Source organism: Leptonychotes weddellii, chromosome 15 (assembly GCF_054177405.1).
Source record: "Leptonychotes weddellii isolate Sample4059 chromosome 15, ASM5417740v2, whole genome shotgun sequence".
NCBI lineage: Eukaryota > Metazoa > Chordata > Mammalia > Carnivora > Phocidae > Leptonychotes > Leptonychotes weddellii.
The window spans coordinates 49,074,120-49,091,020 of NC_138383.1; the positions used below are offsets into that span (position 1 = coordinate 49,074,120).

A 16,901-nucleotide genomic window follows, 5' to 3' on the forward strand; every position below is an offset into this window, starting at 1 on the left:
TTTGAACTAGCAGGAGGAGGAAGCTGGTGGGACCTGGGCTGCCGTGACCCTTGTGTGCCACCCCCCCTCCCTGTTCATCTTTTACTCATCAACCACCCCCTACCCCCCGGGGATGCCAGGCCCTCTGTTTCCACGCATTATCAGGAGACAGACGGGAAATGGGGGTTCTCCGAGGTCAGCTACTCTCAGCTAGTAATTGTCAAGGCACTGGAACCAGCCCAGCCTTTGGACTCCCAGGCCAAGGGTCTTTCTGCCACCCTGTGCCAAACATTTCTCCCACCCAGAGCTCTGTCTCCTGCTCCAAAGGCCTCCATAGCCCCTGTTCTCACTCTGCCCCCACCTAATCCCAGTCCTCAGACTACCCCTTTGGGAGATAGCCTGGAGATCAGAGATCCTGCTGGCCTGCCTTCTGGAAGCCTCCCCAGGTTGCTGACACGTGACCAGCGCAGCCCTAGCCCCAATCCCAGTCCCTGACCTGGTCGAAGATGCGGTCCAAGGAGGGCCGAAGTTCTGGCTGCTCTGCCCAGCATTGCTTCATCAGCTGGATGCACTCCATGGGCGCCTGGTCCATGGACACAGAGGGCCGACACAGTGGAGGGGGGCTCCGCACCCTCTGCACCACTTCTGGAGGCACAAGGGGGCCAAGAGAAGCCACTTCTGACTCTGGCCTGATTGCTGAAGCTCAAGATGGGGACACTGGACGGGGGTTCTTTAAATCAGAGCTTCGGTAGGTGGGAAAGTGTAGTGAAGGAGGGGGTTGCTGGAGCAACAAAAAGATCTTGAACCCTGGGGGACAGGGGGCAGTAAGAGGTGATAGGCAGAACCTAACAGCTACTGCACATAACAAGAGGGAGGGTTGGGGTGATCAGGTTGGGGTGATCAAGGATCTGAACCAGATCCAACTGCTCTACACCCCCTTCTCCCGACACTGCTCCCTCCCTGGGGCACCTAAGAACCAGAGAAGAGCCTGCTGCCTCAGCTGGAGGAGCAGGTTGGGGCCAGGACGAGGACAGAGGCAACCACTGAAGTCTGCACGTCTAAGAGCCGCCCCGTCCATCCCGATGCTTGGCTCTCCACTGCCCTGACCCTTCAGACCCACATAAGGGAGGCCCCTATAATTAAGCCTCAGCTCCGGACTTTCGGGAAAAGAGGCTGGCGCTGGCGAGGCTCTGCCTAACGGCAGCCTGCCTTCTTAGCCCAAAGGCCCAGGCGAGGGGCGGCGTACCCTCGGCAGTCAGCTCCAGCATGGCGTAGGGGGCGCTGCGACACACGACCTCCTGCATGATGATGCCCAGGCTGAAGACGTCACCAGCCAGCGTCCCCCTGCGCTCCAGGGCCGGGTCGCGAAGCAGCTCCGGGGCTGTCCATAGCTGGTCTGGGGTCGGGGAAGGGGGCATGGGCAAGCGGAGGGCCTTGGGGGAGCCGGGGACAGACCCCCACCCTAACCAGGAAGGCCAGGCTCGCACCCACTCACCCACTCCCAGGCGGAGTCTGGCCTCGCTACCAGCAGCTACCCCCCAGATAAAACTACCAGAAAACCAACGCGGGTCCCACAGAAAGCGGGGTCCTCACAAATAGGCTCCACCCTTTAGGCCCCGCGGAGCTCAGAGGAGACTCCGCCCTTCAGGCACAAGCCACGCCCCCAGCCAGCCCCCGCCTCCCCAATCACGGAGCCCACCCTTCGCATCTCAGAAGTCACAAGACCTTTTCCGTGGTGGCAGCCACGTCCAGTGGCGGTGGAATGGAGAGCATGCGAAGGCGGAGGGAGGGGTGGAGGGACCCTGGAAATAATGGGAATCCTGGGGGATGCGCTTCCGCGCGCGGGGGGTAGCCAGGAATCCTACCCTCCGCGCTGGGAGGCTCCACTAACACCCTCTGCGCTTCCAGCAGTCGCCCGAGGCCGTGGTCCGTGACTTTGAGCACGAACCTCCCGTCCACCACGCAGTTCCGTGACTTAAGCCGCCCGTGGGCCACGCCTCGGTGGTGCAGATACCTCATTCCCTGGAGGGGTGGGAGGGAAGGCGGCCTCAGCCCCGCGGCTCCCTGCCCTGTCCTCCCCGCCACACCCGCACCCCCCACACCTTGATGAGGTCCAGGAGGAGGGAGGACTTGAACATCCAGTCCAGCTTGATGTCTCTGTGGGCGAGGAGGTCGTGGAGGGAGCCCCGGGTGCAGTGCTCTGAGACCAGAGCCAGCATGCCTTCCCCCGCGGCCGCCGAGCCACCCGCTCCGCCGCCGCCGCCGAGGAAGAGCCCCAGGTAGAGGGCCACGTTCTCCTGCCGGAGCTCCCGGAGCTGGGAGGGAGAAAGTGAACGGGCATTTTCTGCCCTGGAAGCAACGTGAGGAGGAGACCTGTTATTCAGGCCTGTTTCTGAGTGTCCCAACTCGGAAGATGGGATAAGAATGGTGGATGGAAAGGTCCGTGGGGCGTGGAGAGAAGCTTGCTTCCGCAGATCACGTCTCCCCCGTTCAGATGCTTAGCAGGCTTTAGCTTCAAGTTAGGACTGAAAAGACAACCTTGCGGGGGGAACCAGGACCCAGGCAGGTTCCGGTAAGACTTTGAACTGCCTGGATTTAGGGGGAAACACTCCATGGAGAAGCCCCCAGCACCAGCGCCCTCCCCTTCTGATGTGACAGCCCTTGCAGAGAGAACCAGGAAGAAGCCTCACTGCTTGCAAAGAAAGCACCAGAAATGGCTGTGCGGGTGATGGCTCAGGGCCGCCTTGCTTGGTTCTGTCACTGTGTCAGAAATGTCTGAGACTCCCAGCCTCCCCAGGTTAGAGAAGGAGCGACTGAGCAGTCGAGCTGTGGTCCCAGAGGAGGACAGCACCCCCCCACCCCCCCAGTCTGGGCAGCCTGGGAAAACGGGCTAGCAGGTGACGGCCGTCCTTCGGTCCAGTAAGGGGCTTGCTTTCATCTGAGATGCCTGCCATTAAATGGTGATTTAGCTGGTTGACCCTAAGTCACTCTGCAGCTGTGGCCACAGAGCTTCGGTCGAGGCCTCAGGGAAGGAGGCCAGGCAAGGGCTGCGTGATGTAAGGACCAGAATAAGCCAGGCTACTGCTTGCTTGCCAGCTTCCCCGTCGCTCAAGCCCTTTTTAACTTTCTGTCATTCATTCAACAAACATTTATTACGTCTCTCTAACGTTCCAGACACTGTGCCGGGTGCCAAACATGCAATGATGGAGCAGGGGAAACCCTCACTTAGCTTGCAGTCCAGTGAGTGAGGCAGATAAGAAATACGCTAGAGGGGCGCCTGGGTGGCTCAGTCGGTGGAACATCCGACTCTTGATTTCAGCTCAGGTCATGATCTCACGGTCGTGGGATCGAGCCCTGAGTCGGGGAGTCTGCTTGAGATTCTCTCTCTCCCTCTGCCCCCCCTTCTCTAAAATAAATAAATAAATCTTTAAAAAAATACGCAAGCCCACACTGAACCTACAATGACAAATCATGATAAGCACACCAAAAGAAAGAACTAGTATTATGAAGGAGCGTAGAAATCTACTTTAGAGAGGAGGGCCCACTCTCACCTTGGAGAAGGCTGCCTTGGTTGCTGGGCGGATAGCTATGTGATCCCCGGGGAATTTCTTCAACCAAACCCAGTCTCCCTGGAGCAGAGATGGGAGTAGTGAACTCGGCTTCTTTCTTTCTTTCTTTCTTTCTTTCCTTTTGCTTTGTGTGAACTCAGTTTCTTAAAACCCCACGAGGCGAGGATCCCTAGGGCCCCCACATTTCCACTGGCCCCCTGCCCCAGATACATCTTCCCTGTGACACAGAGCGTCAGGAGCAAGGAGCTTGAGGTCTGCGGGTCCACTTCACAGCTAGCCGGGAGGGAGCCCCCCCTTACATGGCTGTCCTCACCCCCTCAGATGCGCTTGCCAACAGCCTTACTAAGCAAGCCATTAGCACCACACATGTCGCTGTGACCACAGCCCTCGGCACCCTCTGTTGCCATGAGAGAGCACTGTGCTGGGAGTCAGGAGTCTGGGTAGATCAGGCTTTTTATTACAGACAAACTGCGAAGGACAGGCAGTTCCCCTCCAGGCTCTGAGCCGCCCTGTCCTCAGCTGTTGGTCGGGCTGGTTCACGGGGACGCAGCTGACGGGGTAGGAGCCTCTGCATTCTCTGTGTGACCTGACGCTTGGGAAGTCTAAATCTCCATCCCACCCTCCTAATTAGCTGAGTTCCCACAGCTCTCTCTGAGTCTGTTCACAATTTCGCCCCCATACCACCAAGTTCAGATTGGCTGACCCACAGTTAAGATCCTAATGCGCTTTTGTGCCTTTCTTTTTCCCCCTCTAAGGCTTGTTGTTCCTGAGTTTGAGCTGAACTGGGTGGCAATGCTGGGTGGGGCAAAGACTTGGGTCTGTCTTGAGTTGGGGACAGCCCTGTCTGGAAACTCTCCCGAACAATCCATGTCCTGGAAATGTCCTTTTTATGACCATGAGACCACATCCCAGGTGCCCCTCTGCCCCAACCTTTCCAAGGAGGCGCATATCCTCTGGTAACCTGAAGGCTTGGATCACTGAAGGGACAGGGCAGAGGATGGCTTCAGTGGGCCACACCGGGCTGCATGGTCCCAGTACATCCTCCCCGCCCCGCCCCCCACCCCCCGGGCAGGCCTCCAGCCTCTGAGCCACTGGGATTAGCCTTTGAGGAGCACGCATCTGGATAAAGGCTAAGGCGGAATCCTGGGGCAGGAAGGATTCACAGATGCTCCCCTTTGGGGGAACCCATGACCTCTTCCTAGAGCCCATTCTGGGCTCCTATCACCATTTTCTGGAGCCTGCAAGATATAACACAACTCCAGGAATAGAGCCGGGCCTGGCCGGGGTAAGGCTCACCTCAAAGAGACCAATGTTGGAGCTATCCGAGGGCTGGCTGGGGACGCTGCGAACGTCTGACATGCTGCGGGCGGCCAGACTCGTTCGGCTCCCCTGGACCACCTGGAGGGCAGAGGTCAATGCAAGGGATCAAAATATACTGCAGGGTTAGAGTCCTGGGTTGAGGTCAGGCTGAGTTCTGGGGATTACAGAGAGGAGGGGAAGAACTCTTAATTAGGGAAGGTGATAATGACATTACTTCCCAATTGCACTGCACTTTACAGTTTACAAAACAAACAAGTTGGTTTTCTCGGAGCTTCACGCTGCCCCAGGGAAGCAACAGGGACAGGAGCTCTTACTCTCATTGCACACCCCCAGAACTCAGACCTGAGAGGGAGCCAGGCCAGAAAGGAGGCCTTCCCAGGTGGGGGCTGAGGTGAGGGCTGGCCCAGGCAGGGGAACAGATATACACGGAAGGACTCTTGGAGAGCGGGCTCCCTGCCAGAGATCCCTTGCCTCCCTGCTTCCCCCACCTTTCGCGTGCTGCCCCCTTGCGGGTGGAGAAAGGTGATATCGTCCAGAGTCAGGATGATCTTGTTGGGGCCAGAGACCATTTGGATGTGAAGTAGCCGATGCCTGGGAGGGAAAGGATGTCATCTGCTCAAAGGGGACCAAAGTCCCTGAGAGGAGGCAGGTAGGGGATAGCGTTGGCTCAGGGAAGAGCAGCCATCCCCAAACCAAACATCATCTGGCCGGCCACCCCTTGGGGCACCGCCTCTCCCCCAGCGCTCCCTTTTTCCACTCTTGAGCGGGCTCAGCCTGCTGTCCTTGCTGCCCAGATGCAATTCTGGGAGATGGAGAGCCAAGCTCATCTCCTACCCGCCTCACTCCCATACTCACCTCACATAATGGGCCAGGAAGGCCCCCATCAGCCCCATCCCAACCACCAGGAGGAAGCCGATAAAGACGAGGCGGTGCTCCACTCCTGGAGAGGCAGTGAGAGGAGGAACGCTGAGGGCCCCGCGGCCAGGGGGAGGCGCCCTCTCTATCGAGGTATGCAGTCATGTCAAATCCTGGAGGCTCTAGCAAAGGTGGACGGGAGCCCAGAACGAGGTCTAGGGAAAGGCTATGGGTTCTGCAGAGGGGAGCCTCTGGGGATGCTAGAAAAGTTCCAAGAGGGCTTTGGGGGCTTGGCAAGAGAGAGGGTCCGCACAAGCCAGGGGGCTGAGGAGGACGTGGAAGGAGTTACAGGGCGAGAGTTCACTCTCTTTCACCAGTTGGTGGAGGGTCCGCGCTGACTGTCCCAGTGGGGGCTGGGGTGCTCGCCCTCACCTCCGTTGCAGATGATGTCTGGCTCGAACCAGCACGACGGGTCGGGTCCAGGTGCTCCTCTGCCTCTAGGGAAATGCACCGGGGTCCCAGCCGAGCGGAGGGAGCCCCGGGTGGGGTCCAGCATGTAGGTGGCGAAGAGCCGGTCCCCCGCTGCATCCGTGTCCAGCAGCACGAATGGGGGCTCCTCGGCTCCTCCCAGGGCCCCGCAGAAGCCGGGCACCTGGGCATCTTGCATGTGGCGGGCCACCGCCTCTGCGGACACCTGGCCGCCCCCTGCGGCCGCCCGCGCCCGCGCCACGCCCCCCGCCAGCAGGAAGACCGCGTCGTAGATGGTGCCGAAGAGTGGGGACACCTGAGGAAGGAGAGGATGGGCTCAGGGTTTGGGGTCACCGCCCACACACAGACGCGGGCTGACTGGCCCACCCAGCCTTTCACTGCTTCTTTCAAGCCCTCAAGCCCCGCGTGTATAGACTCTTCACACCTCGTTAGGGCTTCCCCGTGTCCCTGGGTGCGCTCTCCTCCTCTCTCCCCATTGGCTCTATCCTCTCTTTCTCTTTCTTCCCATTGGCCCTCTCCTCCTCTCTCCCCATTGGCTCTATCCTCTCTTTCTCTTTCTTCCCATTGGCCCTCTCCTCCTCTCTCCCCACTGGCTCTCTTCTCTCCCCTCTTCCTCGCTGACCTTCCCTCTTTTCAGGGTTCTTAGGCTCTTCTCACCGCTGGTTATTCCTACTCTCCATCACCAACAGCTCCTCTCTCCCCTTTCCTGTTGGTTGCCCTGCTTATATTTTTCATATCATTACCTCTCATTCACCTAAAAGCCTCCTTTCCTATCTTTTGGTTGGCTTCTCTCTTCTATTTTTCCTTCTTTTCTTCCCCCAAGGCTATCACCCCATTTCATCAAGCTTATTTTTCCAGGTTCCCATCTCTCCCAGAGCCAGGCACTGTGTAAAGTAATAGGTGATACTGAGATCTTGATAAGATAGAGTCCCTGTCCCGAGGAATCTTTCTTCTAGTTGGGGAAACAGACACCGAGGCTAAGGCAGTGCCATGGGTGAGGGTAGGGTGGAGGAGGAGAAGGCTTCCAGAAGAAGTGACCATCCTTCAGAGGATGAGTCAGAATTATCTGGGGGAGGAGAGGGGCAGGAGAGAGGGAAGAGCACACCCCGCAGCACAGAGGCAAAAGAGAAGGGCACGTTTAGGAAACCCAAAGTAGCACTGTCTGGTTGAAGTTCAAGGAAAATGGAAGAGAGAGGAAGACAAGACACCTGGTCAGCCATCTGAAGAGACCTGCATCTGTTCAGGGCGAGAGAAGCCCCGGGGAGGCTCTGAACAGGGGTGTGACACAGTCAGATTTGTCCGATTTCTGAAGTTTGAACTGATTGTTGGGTGGAGAAAGGCCCGGGGCAGGTAAGCATTGAAGCAGAGACCATTTGGCAGATTCTGTTTCAAGATTTAGATCAAAGGGGCTGTGGCCTGAACCAGGGCAGGGGCGGTGGGAATGGAGAAAGTGGATGGATTCAAATGACTTTTACCAAGTAAAACTGACAGGACTTGATGTCTGGATGTGTGTGTGTGTGTGTGTGTGTGTGTGTGTTAGGGGGAAGATGAGAGGAATCAAGGGTGACTTCCAGGGGTCTCATAGGGAGCTAGGTGGCAGGTTGTGCCAGTTAAGGAGAACTGAAGACGCTTTTTCATCACTTCATCCACCTGCCCCGCACCCCATTTCACCACTGTGACTAACTGAGTCTTTTTCTCCTCTTGTTATTGACTCTTCTCATCCTTTCTCCATTGGCTACCCCAAATCCTCTTGGAGGAGACTAGGGGTGTTGGGGGGGGATATCTCACAGCCATCTCTCAAGTTCAACCCTTTGAGTAGGGCCTTTGTGGTGGTTAATTTACTGCCCACTGACATCTAAACTCCCTTCTATCTTAGTGGTTTCCAGCCCCCTCTCCTTTCTATGACTGGTATGGAGTTAGATGGTCTGAACTGGGATTCTGGAATCTCAGGGAATCCTGGGTGTTAGCTGGTGGTCGGGAGTACGCTGTGGATCTCAATGATCATGGGAGCTCCTGGCCCCACGTAGAGATCTTCCTGCTTCTCACAAGTTGTCAAAGCTCTCAAAAAGTTATGACCACCAGATGAAGCCCCAGAAGAAACACTTCTAAACTGGGCATGGAGATTGGAGCTGCATCCTTCCTCCTTCCTGTTCTCTTAAGAACACCAGCAGTGTATTATAGACTGTGCTGGAGGTGGGTTTACTTTGAAGCAGGCTGCCAAGCATTGCAGGGTAGACTTCACTAGGGCCTACTGCTTGGAGCTGGGCCTGAGAGGTCTCACTGCCCACGTCCAGAAGCAATCCCAGTACACTAAGATGCCCCGGGCCTGAGAGGTCTCACTGCCCACGTCCAGAAGCAATCCCAGTACACTAAGATGCCCCAAGCAAGACCAGAGCCTTTACATTACCCAAGAAACTTCAGAACAGGTGGGGCCGCTAGTTAGTCTCTCCCACTGACTCCATCCTCTGATTCCACTGACCCTGTCAACTTCTCATTGCCTCCATCCTCCTCTCCCCTCTCCGGCATCTCCTGCTCTCTTCCCCCGCTCTCCTCCCCTCTTCCCTCCTCCCTGGTCCCTCTAACCTGCTCCAGGTTGAGGTCAGAGGGCAGCTCCTGGTGCTCCTGGGCCCTGCTCAGGCTGTCCATCACGCTGCTTCCCGGGGGACAGTGACGCGTGAGGGTGAGCACTGCATCGTGGGCCCTACGAAGCTGTGAGCTGTTGGCGAGCGCGGCCAAGGCCTCCGGGCCCGGGGACAAGGCGTAGTGGAGCGTGTCGAAGGGCAGGAAGACCAGGGAGCCATCGGCCAGGCCCAGCTCTTCCGCCGCCTGCAGTAAGCAGCGCTGCTCCTCGCCGCCCAGCAACACCGAGTGCATCACCATGATCACTGCTGCGGACCGACCGGCGGAGACTCCGGCTCACTGCGGCGCCCGGCTGCCCGCCGGCGGCCCTGCCCTCCTCCCCGCACCCTGCAGGGGAGCCTACCACTGACTCTGGGCCCGTCCTGGACCCTCCTCAGGGCCTCCCGGGCTCCCGACAGGTCCGAGGGTTCCATGGTGGTCACCAGGGCCACGGGCAGACCCCGGGCCCTGAGCGCGGCGGACAGCGCGCGGCCCGCCTCCACCCACAGGTCCTGCGGCGCGGTGACCAGGGCCACGCGCGCCCAGCGGAAGGCGCGGAGGAGAGCGTAGAGCGCGTCCGCCGCGGGCGTCCCGGCGGGGGCCGTCGTGCCCGCCGCCCGCGTCCCGGGGCAGCCCCAGGGCACCAGCGCCACGCCCGCCTCTTGGGCCAGGAGCTCGGCCGGCCGGCAGGCTGCGGGGTTCACCGGCCCCACGAGGCCCGAGACGCGGCCCAGCGCGGAGGACACCGCCCCCAGGGAGCCCGGCGTCCGGCACGGCTCCGGCAGCAGCGTGACCTCGAAGCGGGGGCTGCCTCCCAGCGCCGGGTCGCGGGTCAGGCGGGCGGCGGCCAGGCGGGCGGCCAGGTCCGGGCGGGCGCGCGCGAAGATGGGGTCGCAGGCCCAGGGGCCCAGCACCCCCACTGTGAAGACGGCCGAGAGGACGGAGGGCGGCAGGAGAAGCAGCAGCAGCAGGAGCCGGAGCCGGGGCCGCGGCCGGGGCCAGGGCAGGGCCCGGGGGACGCGGGGCGGGGATGGAGCCCACGGCGCGGGGGCGCTGAGCCCGGTGTCCCGAAGCGCACCCTCAAGGAGGGCGCACGCGCTCATCGCCGGCTTCTGGGAGCAGAAACGGAGCCGGATGAGCGGACGAGGCCCCCAGAACTCTCGTAGGGCTCTCTCGGCAAACCCCCCACCCCCCACCAGTTTCTCAAAGCCCAACTAACCCGGGACGTGGATCCATTTCCACAACAGCCCCCTCCCGGGCTCGGACGACTCTATGGGGATCAAGGGCTTAGCCTGGAAGCCCACCGCACTCCCCACCCCCCAAACCCCTGCTTCTCCTGCTGCCTGTTCCCCTTTTGCCTCCCCCACCACCAGAGCCATGGGGAGGGGGTCAGTGGAGACACGCCCATGCCCTCCTCAGATCCATCTGGGGCAGAAGGGACCCGAGTCCCTGCGGAGGGGCCTTTGCCACTCACCGGAAAGTCCGGGGCTCGGGCCCAGGCCCCGGGTGAGGGGTCACAGGGCAGATCCCCCTTCTGACGCCCTCCCACAGGTGTCCTTTGCCAGGCCGGCCTGGGGGGTGGGGGGGTGGGGTGGGAACAGCTGTCCCGAGTCCTTAATCTCCCCAAGCTGATTAGGGTCCCTTAATCAGGCAGGGAGGAGTTGATGGAGGATGGGGCTCCCTGGAGTGGGATCTATCCTGGCCCCCAGGCAACCAGCGGACTCTTTCTCCTCCGTGCCTCTCAACCTGGGCGCCCCCCCCCCGCGCCGACACCCAAGATGAAAGCAGCCGCAGGTCCCCCTTTTCAAGCTGCTGCCACATTAACCCTGCTCAGCCTGGGAAGCAGTAAGATGAGCCCATGGGCGATCAGTTTCGCGGGGGTGGGGCTGGGCATCTCTCCGGCTCATTCCCTCCAATCATCTGTTTCCACTTTTGGCCTCCAAGTTCAAGCCCCATCCCTTGGTCGGCAAAGTCCATACAAGACCAAATCCAAACCAGTCCGGTATCTGTCTTTCTTCTCTCATCTGCCCACACTTAGTTCTCTGATTTCCACTTCTCCATGCCTAGAAACCTGGCCCTTGGGCCTTGGGGAAGGCAGAACCCCAGGAAATAAGGGCAAGGGCTCTGGCCTTGGGCGAGCCTGGGTTCAAATTCCTCCTTCCTGACCTTGGGAAAGTTGCTTAATCTCTCTGAAGGTTGTTGTGAAAAGTACCTGTGATAATGAATATAGTGCCTGGACGACAAAGATGATTAAGACAAATTTAAAGGAGAATGTGATGGGAGACTTGGTCTACCACATATCAAGATTTATTACAGGAGCGCCTGGGTGGCTCAGTCGATTAAGCGGCTGCCTTCGGCTCAGGTCATGATCCCAGGGTCCTGGGATCGAGCCCTGCATCGGGCTCCTTGCTCAGCAGGCAGCCTGCTTCTCCCTCTGCCTCTGCCTGCCGCTCCCCCTGCTTGTGCTCTCTCTCTCACTATCTCTCTCTCTGTGTCAAATAAAAATAAATAAAATCTTTAAAAAAAAAAGATTTATTACAAAGGGTATTGGTGCGGGAATAAACAAGTAGACCGATGGAACAGAATAAAGAACACTGGGACAAACCCAGCAAAAATGGAAATCTAAGGCATGAAAAAGTGGCCGTTTCTTACCAGTGGGGAAAGGATGAGTTTTCCACAAATGGAGCTGATTAACCAGCCATCTGAGAGCAGACAGGATGAAGGAATAGGGTGTGATCCCTCACACTCTACAAAATCAAATTAATTTAAAGACATACATAACAAACAAAACTTAAAAACATGTCAGTGAACCCTTTTTCAACCATCATGGCAAAGATTGGATCGGGCAAGAATCCTCAGTGGATGCTATGCTAGCGGGAAATTGTAATGAGAAGCGGGATGTTTGCATGTCTTAAAAGATCCCCCTACAGATTGCGTACCGTTTGGAAGGAAGCACAAAAAAATAGAAAGCGTTTTATACGGTGGAGAGATTGGGCAACACTTTGACCGGGGTCAAAATTAACCGATGAGGGGCAGATAGACATCGTGTGCCTCCTGACGGGATGCCCTGGCAAAGACACAGTAGCATATCTAGACAATGATGCAGGACTGCATACCACACATCTGTGCAGAGGTCCAGTTGAGACTGCTTTCATCAGCCGAACCTAATCACGAGCAAACATCAGACAAACACAGAATGAGGAACATTTTACTAAAAACCGGGGGAGGGGACTGTATTCTTCAAAAACATCAGTATTCTAAAAGACAAATAAAGGTTGATGAATTGTTCTAGATTAAAGGAAGTAAAAAACAAACAAAAAAAAAGACGATTAAATACGATCCCTGCTCCTACTTTGGATCCTGCATTTAAAACTGCTATAAGGTTATGTGGCGCCTGGCTGACTCAGTCGGAAGAGCATGCGACTCTAGAGCTCGGGGTTGTGAGTTCGAGCCCCACGTTGGGTGCAGAGATTACTAAAAATAATGAAATAAACTTATAAAAACAATCATCTAAAACTGCTATACGGTTATATGGTTTACAGGGTTATGAAAAGGCTATGAAGTGTGTCAACATCAAATTTGTCAACTGACAAAATTGAGATATGAATGGGAGATTTGATAAAATGTATTTTATCAATGTAAATTTATGAGGTTGATGACTGGTCTGTAGTAATGTAAGAGATTATCCCTATTCCTAGGAAATATGCACCAGAAGCATTTAGCTGTAATAATAACGTATAATGTATGTCGCATACCTTGAAATAGTCAAGAAAAAATATGATATGTATATGTATTATATATGTTATGTTGCATATATTACATGTATCAAGTGATAAATGGGTAGAATGTTAACACTAGGTCAACTAGGTAAAGGGTATATGAATGTCCTTTGTACTATTTTTAGTTTTGCAACATTTTTTCAAATTATTTCAATTACATTAATAAAATATGTTAATACGTTCAAATAGGTTAATAAAAAAAAACCTTTTAGGTAAAAAAGAGAATATCTGTATCAATCCAGAGTAGGAAAGGATTTCTCAAACAAGACACATAAAGTACAAACCATAAAGGAAAATACTGATACACTTGAAAACATTAAAATTAAAATGTCTGGGGGAGCCTGGGTGACTCAAGTCAGTCTTAAAGGATCCCCCTACAGATTGCCTCCGACTCTTGGTTTCAGCTCAGGTTATGATCTCAGGGTCAGGCCCCGTGCTTAGCAGGAAGTCTGCTTGAGATTTTCTCTCTCCCTCTGCCCCTCCCCCTGCTTACAGTGCTCTCTCTCTCTCTCCCTCCCTCTCTCTAAAATAAATAAATAAATCTTTAAAATTAAAATTTCTGGGGGCACCTATCTAGCTCAGTTGGAAGAGCACGCAACTCCTGTTCTCTGGGTCATGGGTTCGAGTCCCACTGTAGGTGTAGCAATTACTGATAAATAAATAATAAACTTTATTTTTTAAAATTTAAAAATTAAAAATCTCTGGTCAAAAAAGCATATCACAAAGAGAAAACATAAGCCAAAGTCAGGAAGATAGTTGCAAAACATTAGGAAAGGGTTAGTACCCCAAATACATACTATATGAAAGAGCTAAACAACCCACTAGAAAAATGGGCAAATGGTATGAACAGGCAAATCATGAGAAAAGCCTAAGGAAAAATGCCCAGTCTTACTAATAATCAAGGAAATGCAAAATAAAACAAGGAAATATGCTTAACATCTATCAGTTGGCACAAATAAGATGTGATGGTACCAAATGTAGGGGGTGGGGAGACACAACCCCTATGTATTTGTGAGGAGGATTAAACTGGTGAGCTGTTCGGCAATGCTTGGTAGAGTCGAAGCAATCCCACTTGCAAGAACTACCTAAGAAAATCATTTATTTGTGCTTAAACAGATTTGAATAAGGACTTATTCATTCATTCAAAAAACACTCATGAATTTCTACTGTGACAGGCACTGTTTTAGGCTCTGGCAATACAACAGTGAATAAAGAGCTTAAGATCTTGTGGAGGTGGGGCACCTGGGTGGCTCAGTTGGTTAAGCGACTGCCTTCGGCTCAGGTCATGATCCTGGGGTCCTGGGATCCTGGGATCGAGCCCCGCATCGGGCTCCCTACTCAGCGGGAGGCCTGCTTCTCCCTCTCCCACTCCCCCTGCTTGTGTTCCCCCTCACGCTGTCTCTCTCTCTCTGTCAGTTAAATAAATAAACAAAATCTTAAAAAAAAAAAGATCTTGTGGAGGTGAACTCTCAATCACTATATTGAAGGATTCTAAATAAATTTTAAATAAAAAATTTTGACGTCTGACCTGTAGTCAATTCTCAAAGTCTAGCAGGTGTCAGTGTTCATTTCGATAGTCCTGGGCATCGTTGTTTTTTCTTTTTCTTTCTTTCTTTCTTTCTTTCTTTTTTTCACCTTACTTTCCATAGTGTTATTTTCCCCAAAGCTCTCCTCTTCTGACATAACATCTCAACTTGGAATCACAGATTCTCCACTCAACTCTTCCATTTCACAGATGATGAGACTGAGGCCTAGAGACTAATTTGGCTGAGTCCCTAATCTCCTGATTTTCTCCTGGGGTCAGTGAAGTGACAGGTAATGTAGTTTGGAATGAAGAGCCGACTTTTTAAAACTTTTTTTTATTGTGGTAAAATGAGCATAATATGAAATTTACCATCTTAGCTATTTTTAAGTGTGCAATTCAATGGCATTAAATACATTCAGGGTCACCAATACCCATCCCTAAAACTTTTCATCATGGCAAACTGAATTCATCACCATACCCAGGAAACAATAATTTCCCCATTTCCCCTCCTCCCCAGCCCCCCTGGCACCACCATTCTACTTTCTGTCTCTATGAATTTGACCACTCTAGGTACCTCATAAATGTGGAATCCTACAGCATTTGTCCTTTTGTGCCCAGCTAATTTCACTGAGCATGATGTCCTCAAGGTTCATCCGTACAGTAGAAGGTGTCAGAATGTCCTTCTTTTTTAAGGCTGAATAATATCCCATTGTATGTATATAATAACACATTTGGTTCATCCATTCATCTGTCCATGGACACGCGGGTGGCTCCTACCTTTTGGCTCTTGTGAACAACACTGCTGTGAACATGGGTGTACAAATATCTGTCCGAGTCCCTGCCTTCAATTCTTTTGAGTATACACCTAGAAGTGAAATTGCCAGATCATACGGTAATTCTCTGTTTCATGTTTTGAGGAAATACCATACTGGTTTTCAGAGCGGCTGCACCATTTTATATTCTAGGGGCAGAATATTTTAAATCCGTCCTGGTCCTCGTGCCAAGGTGACACGACCAGACTCCAGCCACCACACTGACCCCCCTCTTCCAGTGACCCATACCGGAGCTTGTTTATGTTTCTTGTCTGTTGCCTGCTAAATTTGTATCCAGTCTGTATTGTACTGAAGCCACGCAGCCCTCCTACCTGAAGGTTGGGGCCAGCTCTTAAAGCAGCAATTCTGCTGGAGTTACCAGAGGGCAGAATTAAATTTAAATCCAACTCCTATAAATAACCTCAGCCGCAGGTAGCACTCCCCCTCTGGAAGGTCTTGGTTTCTCTCCTCGCTTAGGGAGGAGTAAAAGGTCTTTCTTCTGGGATTTTTAGTCCCTCACCCAACACGCCCCACCCCCATAGAGTCTGAAATTTGGAGTTGACAGAAGGAATTAGAAATTGCTGTTTGCGGTAGACAAGGAAAACCACGATTCTTTAAAGTTTAAATGGGGTAAAAGGACTTTTACCTTTTTATCCAATTTGGTCTGAATCTGAGAGTAGTTGACGATACCTGGGGGAGTCTGATGTTTAAAAAATAATTCAAGTTGAGTTAGAAAAGAGTGCTGAGTCTACAATAGAAGGCAAAAGCCAGGATTGCCCTGCAGTTTGTCATAAAGAATAGTGAGGAGGGAACATAGAAATATATCATGTTTCCCTATGAAATCAGAAAATGAACTTTAAATCACCATGTTTGGGGGTGCCTTGCTGGCTCACTCGGAGGAGCCTGCGACTCTTAATCTCGGGGTCATGGGTTCGAGCCCCACATGGAGTATAGAGATTACTTAACAAAACTTTAAAAAAAATTTTTGAGGGAAAAATGAATAAATAAATCACCATTTTTGGTGGTTCTGACTACAGCAACAATGCACATTTCCTGTACCAATAAAAGCATACAAAAGTCTGTGTCTTTTTAAAAACCTTTAAGTGCTTTTGGGATTTTAAGTTATTATTTAACAAGCCTTTGCCAGGCCAAGGTTATAAGCAAATTCTCCCAGTGTTTCCTTCAAGGACTTATAGCTTCACTTTTAATGTTTAAATCTTTGACCCATTTGGAATTTGTCCGCATTAGTTAGGGATCCAACATTTTTTTCCTCTGGCTGCTCCCGGCCCGTCCTATTACTATGCACTGAGTAATGCAGTTCTCTCCGTATATATCATAAAGGACATTCCTGAATCTCTCTGCATCGATTTCTGGGCTTTCTCCTCTCTTCCATTGGTCAGTCTGTCTAATATGAACCAGGAACAGACTGTTTGCATTACTGATACAATATTTCAAAATAAGCAAAGAGTTACTCTCTGCCCCCTCTGTCATTGCTTTTCTTTTCCAGAATTTTCCTGGCTATTCTTAAGCATTCCTTTTTTAACATAGCCTTTACGATCAATTCGTCTGGGTTTTTATTCTAAAACACTAGTACTTTCATTGTTATTGTAATTTTTTTAAGATTTTATTTTTAAGAAATCTCTACACCCACTGTGGGGCTCAAACTCACAACCTGGAGATCAAGAATCAGTCTTCCGACTGAGCCAGCCAGACACCCCTCATTGTTATTGTATTAAATTAAAAAATTAGTTTATGGACGATCTCTATTTTATGATGTTAAATCTCTCTACGCAGGAATATGGCATATACGCTGATTTGTTCAAGCGTGCCTTTGTGAAAAGTTTTAAATTTCTCTTTAAATAGGTTCGATATGTTTCTTATTAAGTTTATTAGAAGCACTATGTAGCAACTGAGAAGATGCTATTTTGCTGTCTTTGAAGACAGAGGAAGGGGC

General features: G+C 52.7%; 1 protein-coding gene across 1 annotated transcript in view; it reads right to left on the reverse strand.

The window, feature by feature from the left end:
- The window catches only part of GUCY2D (guanylate cyclase 2D, retinal), a 15,032-nt gene extending 5,098 nt beyond the window's left edge, over positions 1–9,934 (reverse strand). The window contains exons 1-11 of the mRNA XM_081805764.1: positions 9,196–9,934; positions 8,796–9,100; positions 6,156–6,507; positions 5,724–5,808; positions 5,357–5,459; positions 4,845–4,946; positions 3,531–3,608; positions 2,082–2,294; positions 1,845–2,001; positions 1,226–1,375; positions 456–624 (exon numbers count right to left, since the gene is read on the reverse strand). Of these exons, the coding sequence (XP_081661890.1) occupies positions 456–624; positions 1,226–1,375; positions 1,845–2,001; positions 2,082–2,294; positions 3,531–3,608; positions 4,845–4,946; positions 5,357–5,459; positions 5,724–5,808; positions 6,156–6,507; positions 8,796–9,100; positions 9,196–9,934 (2,453 nt within the window). The remainder of the gene's footprint in view (positions 1–455; positions 625–1,225; positions 1,376–1,844; positions 2,002–2,081; positions 2,295–3,530; positions 3,609–4,844; positions 4,947–5,356; positions 5,460–5,723; positions 5,809–6,155; positions 6,508–8,795; positions 9,101–9,195) is intronic.
- Positions 9,935–16,901: the final 6,967 nt, after the last annotated feature.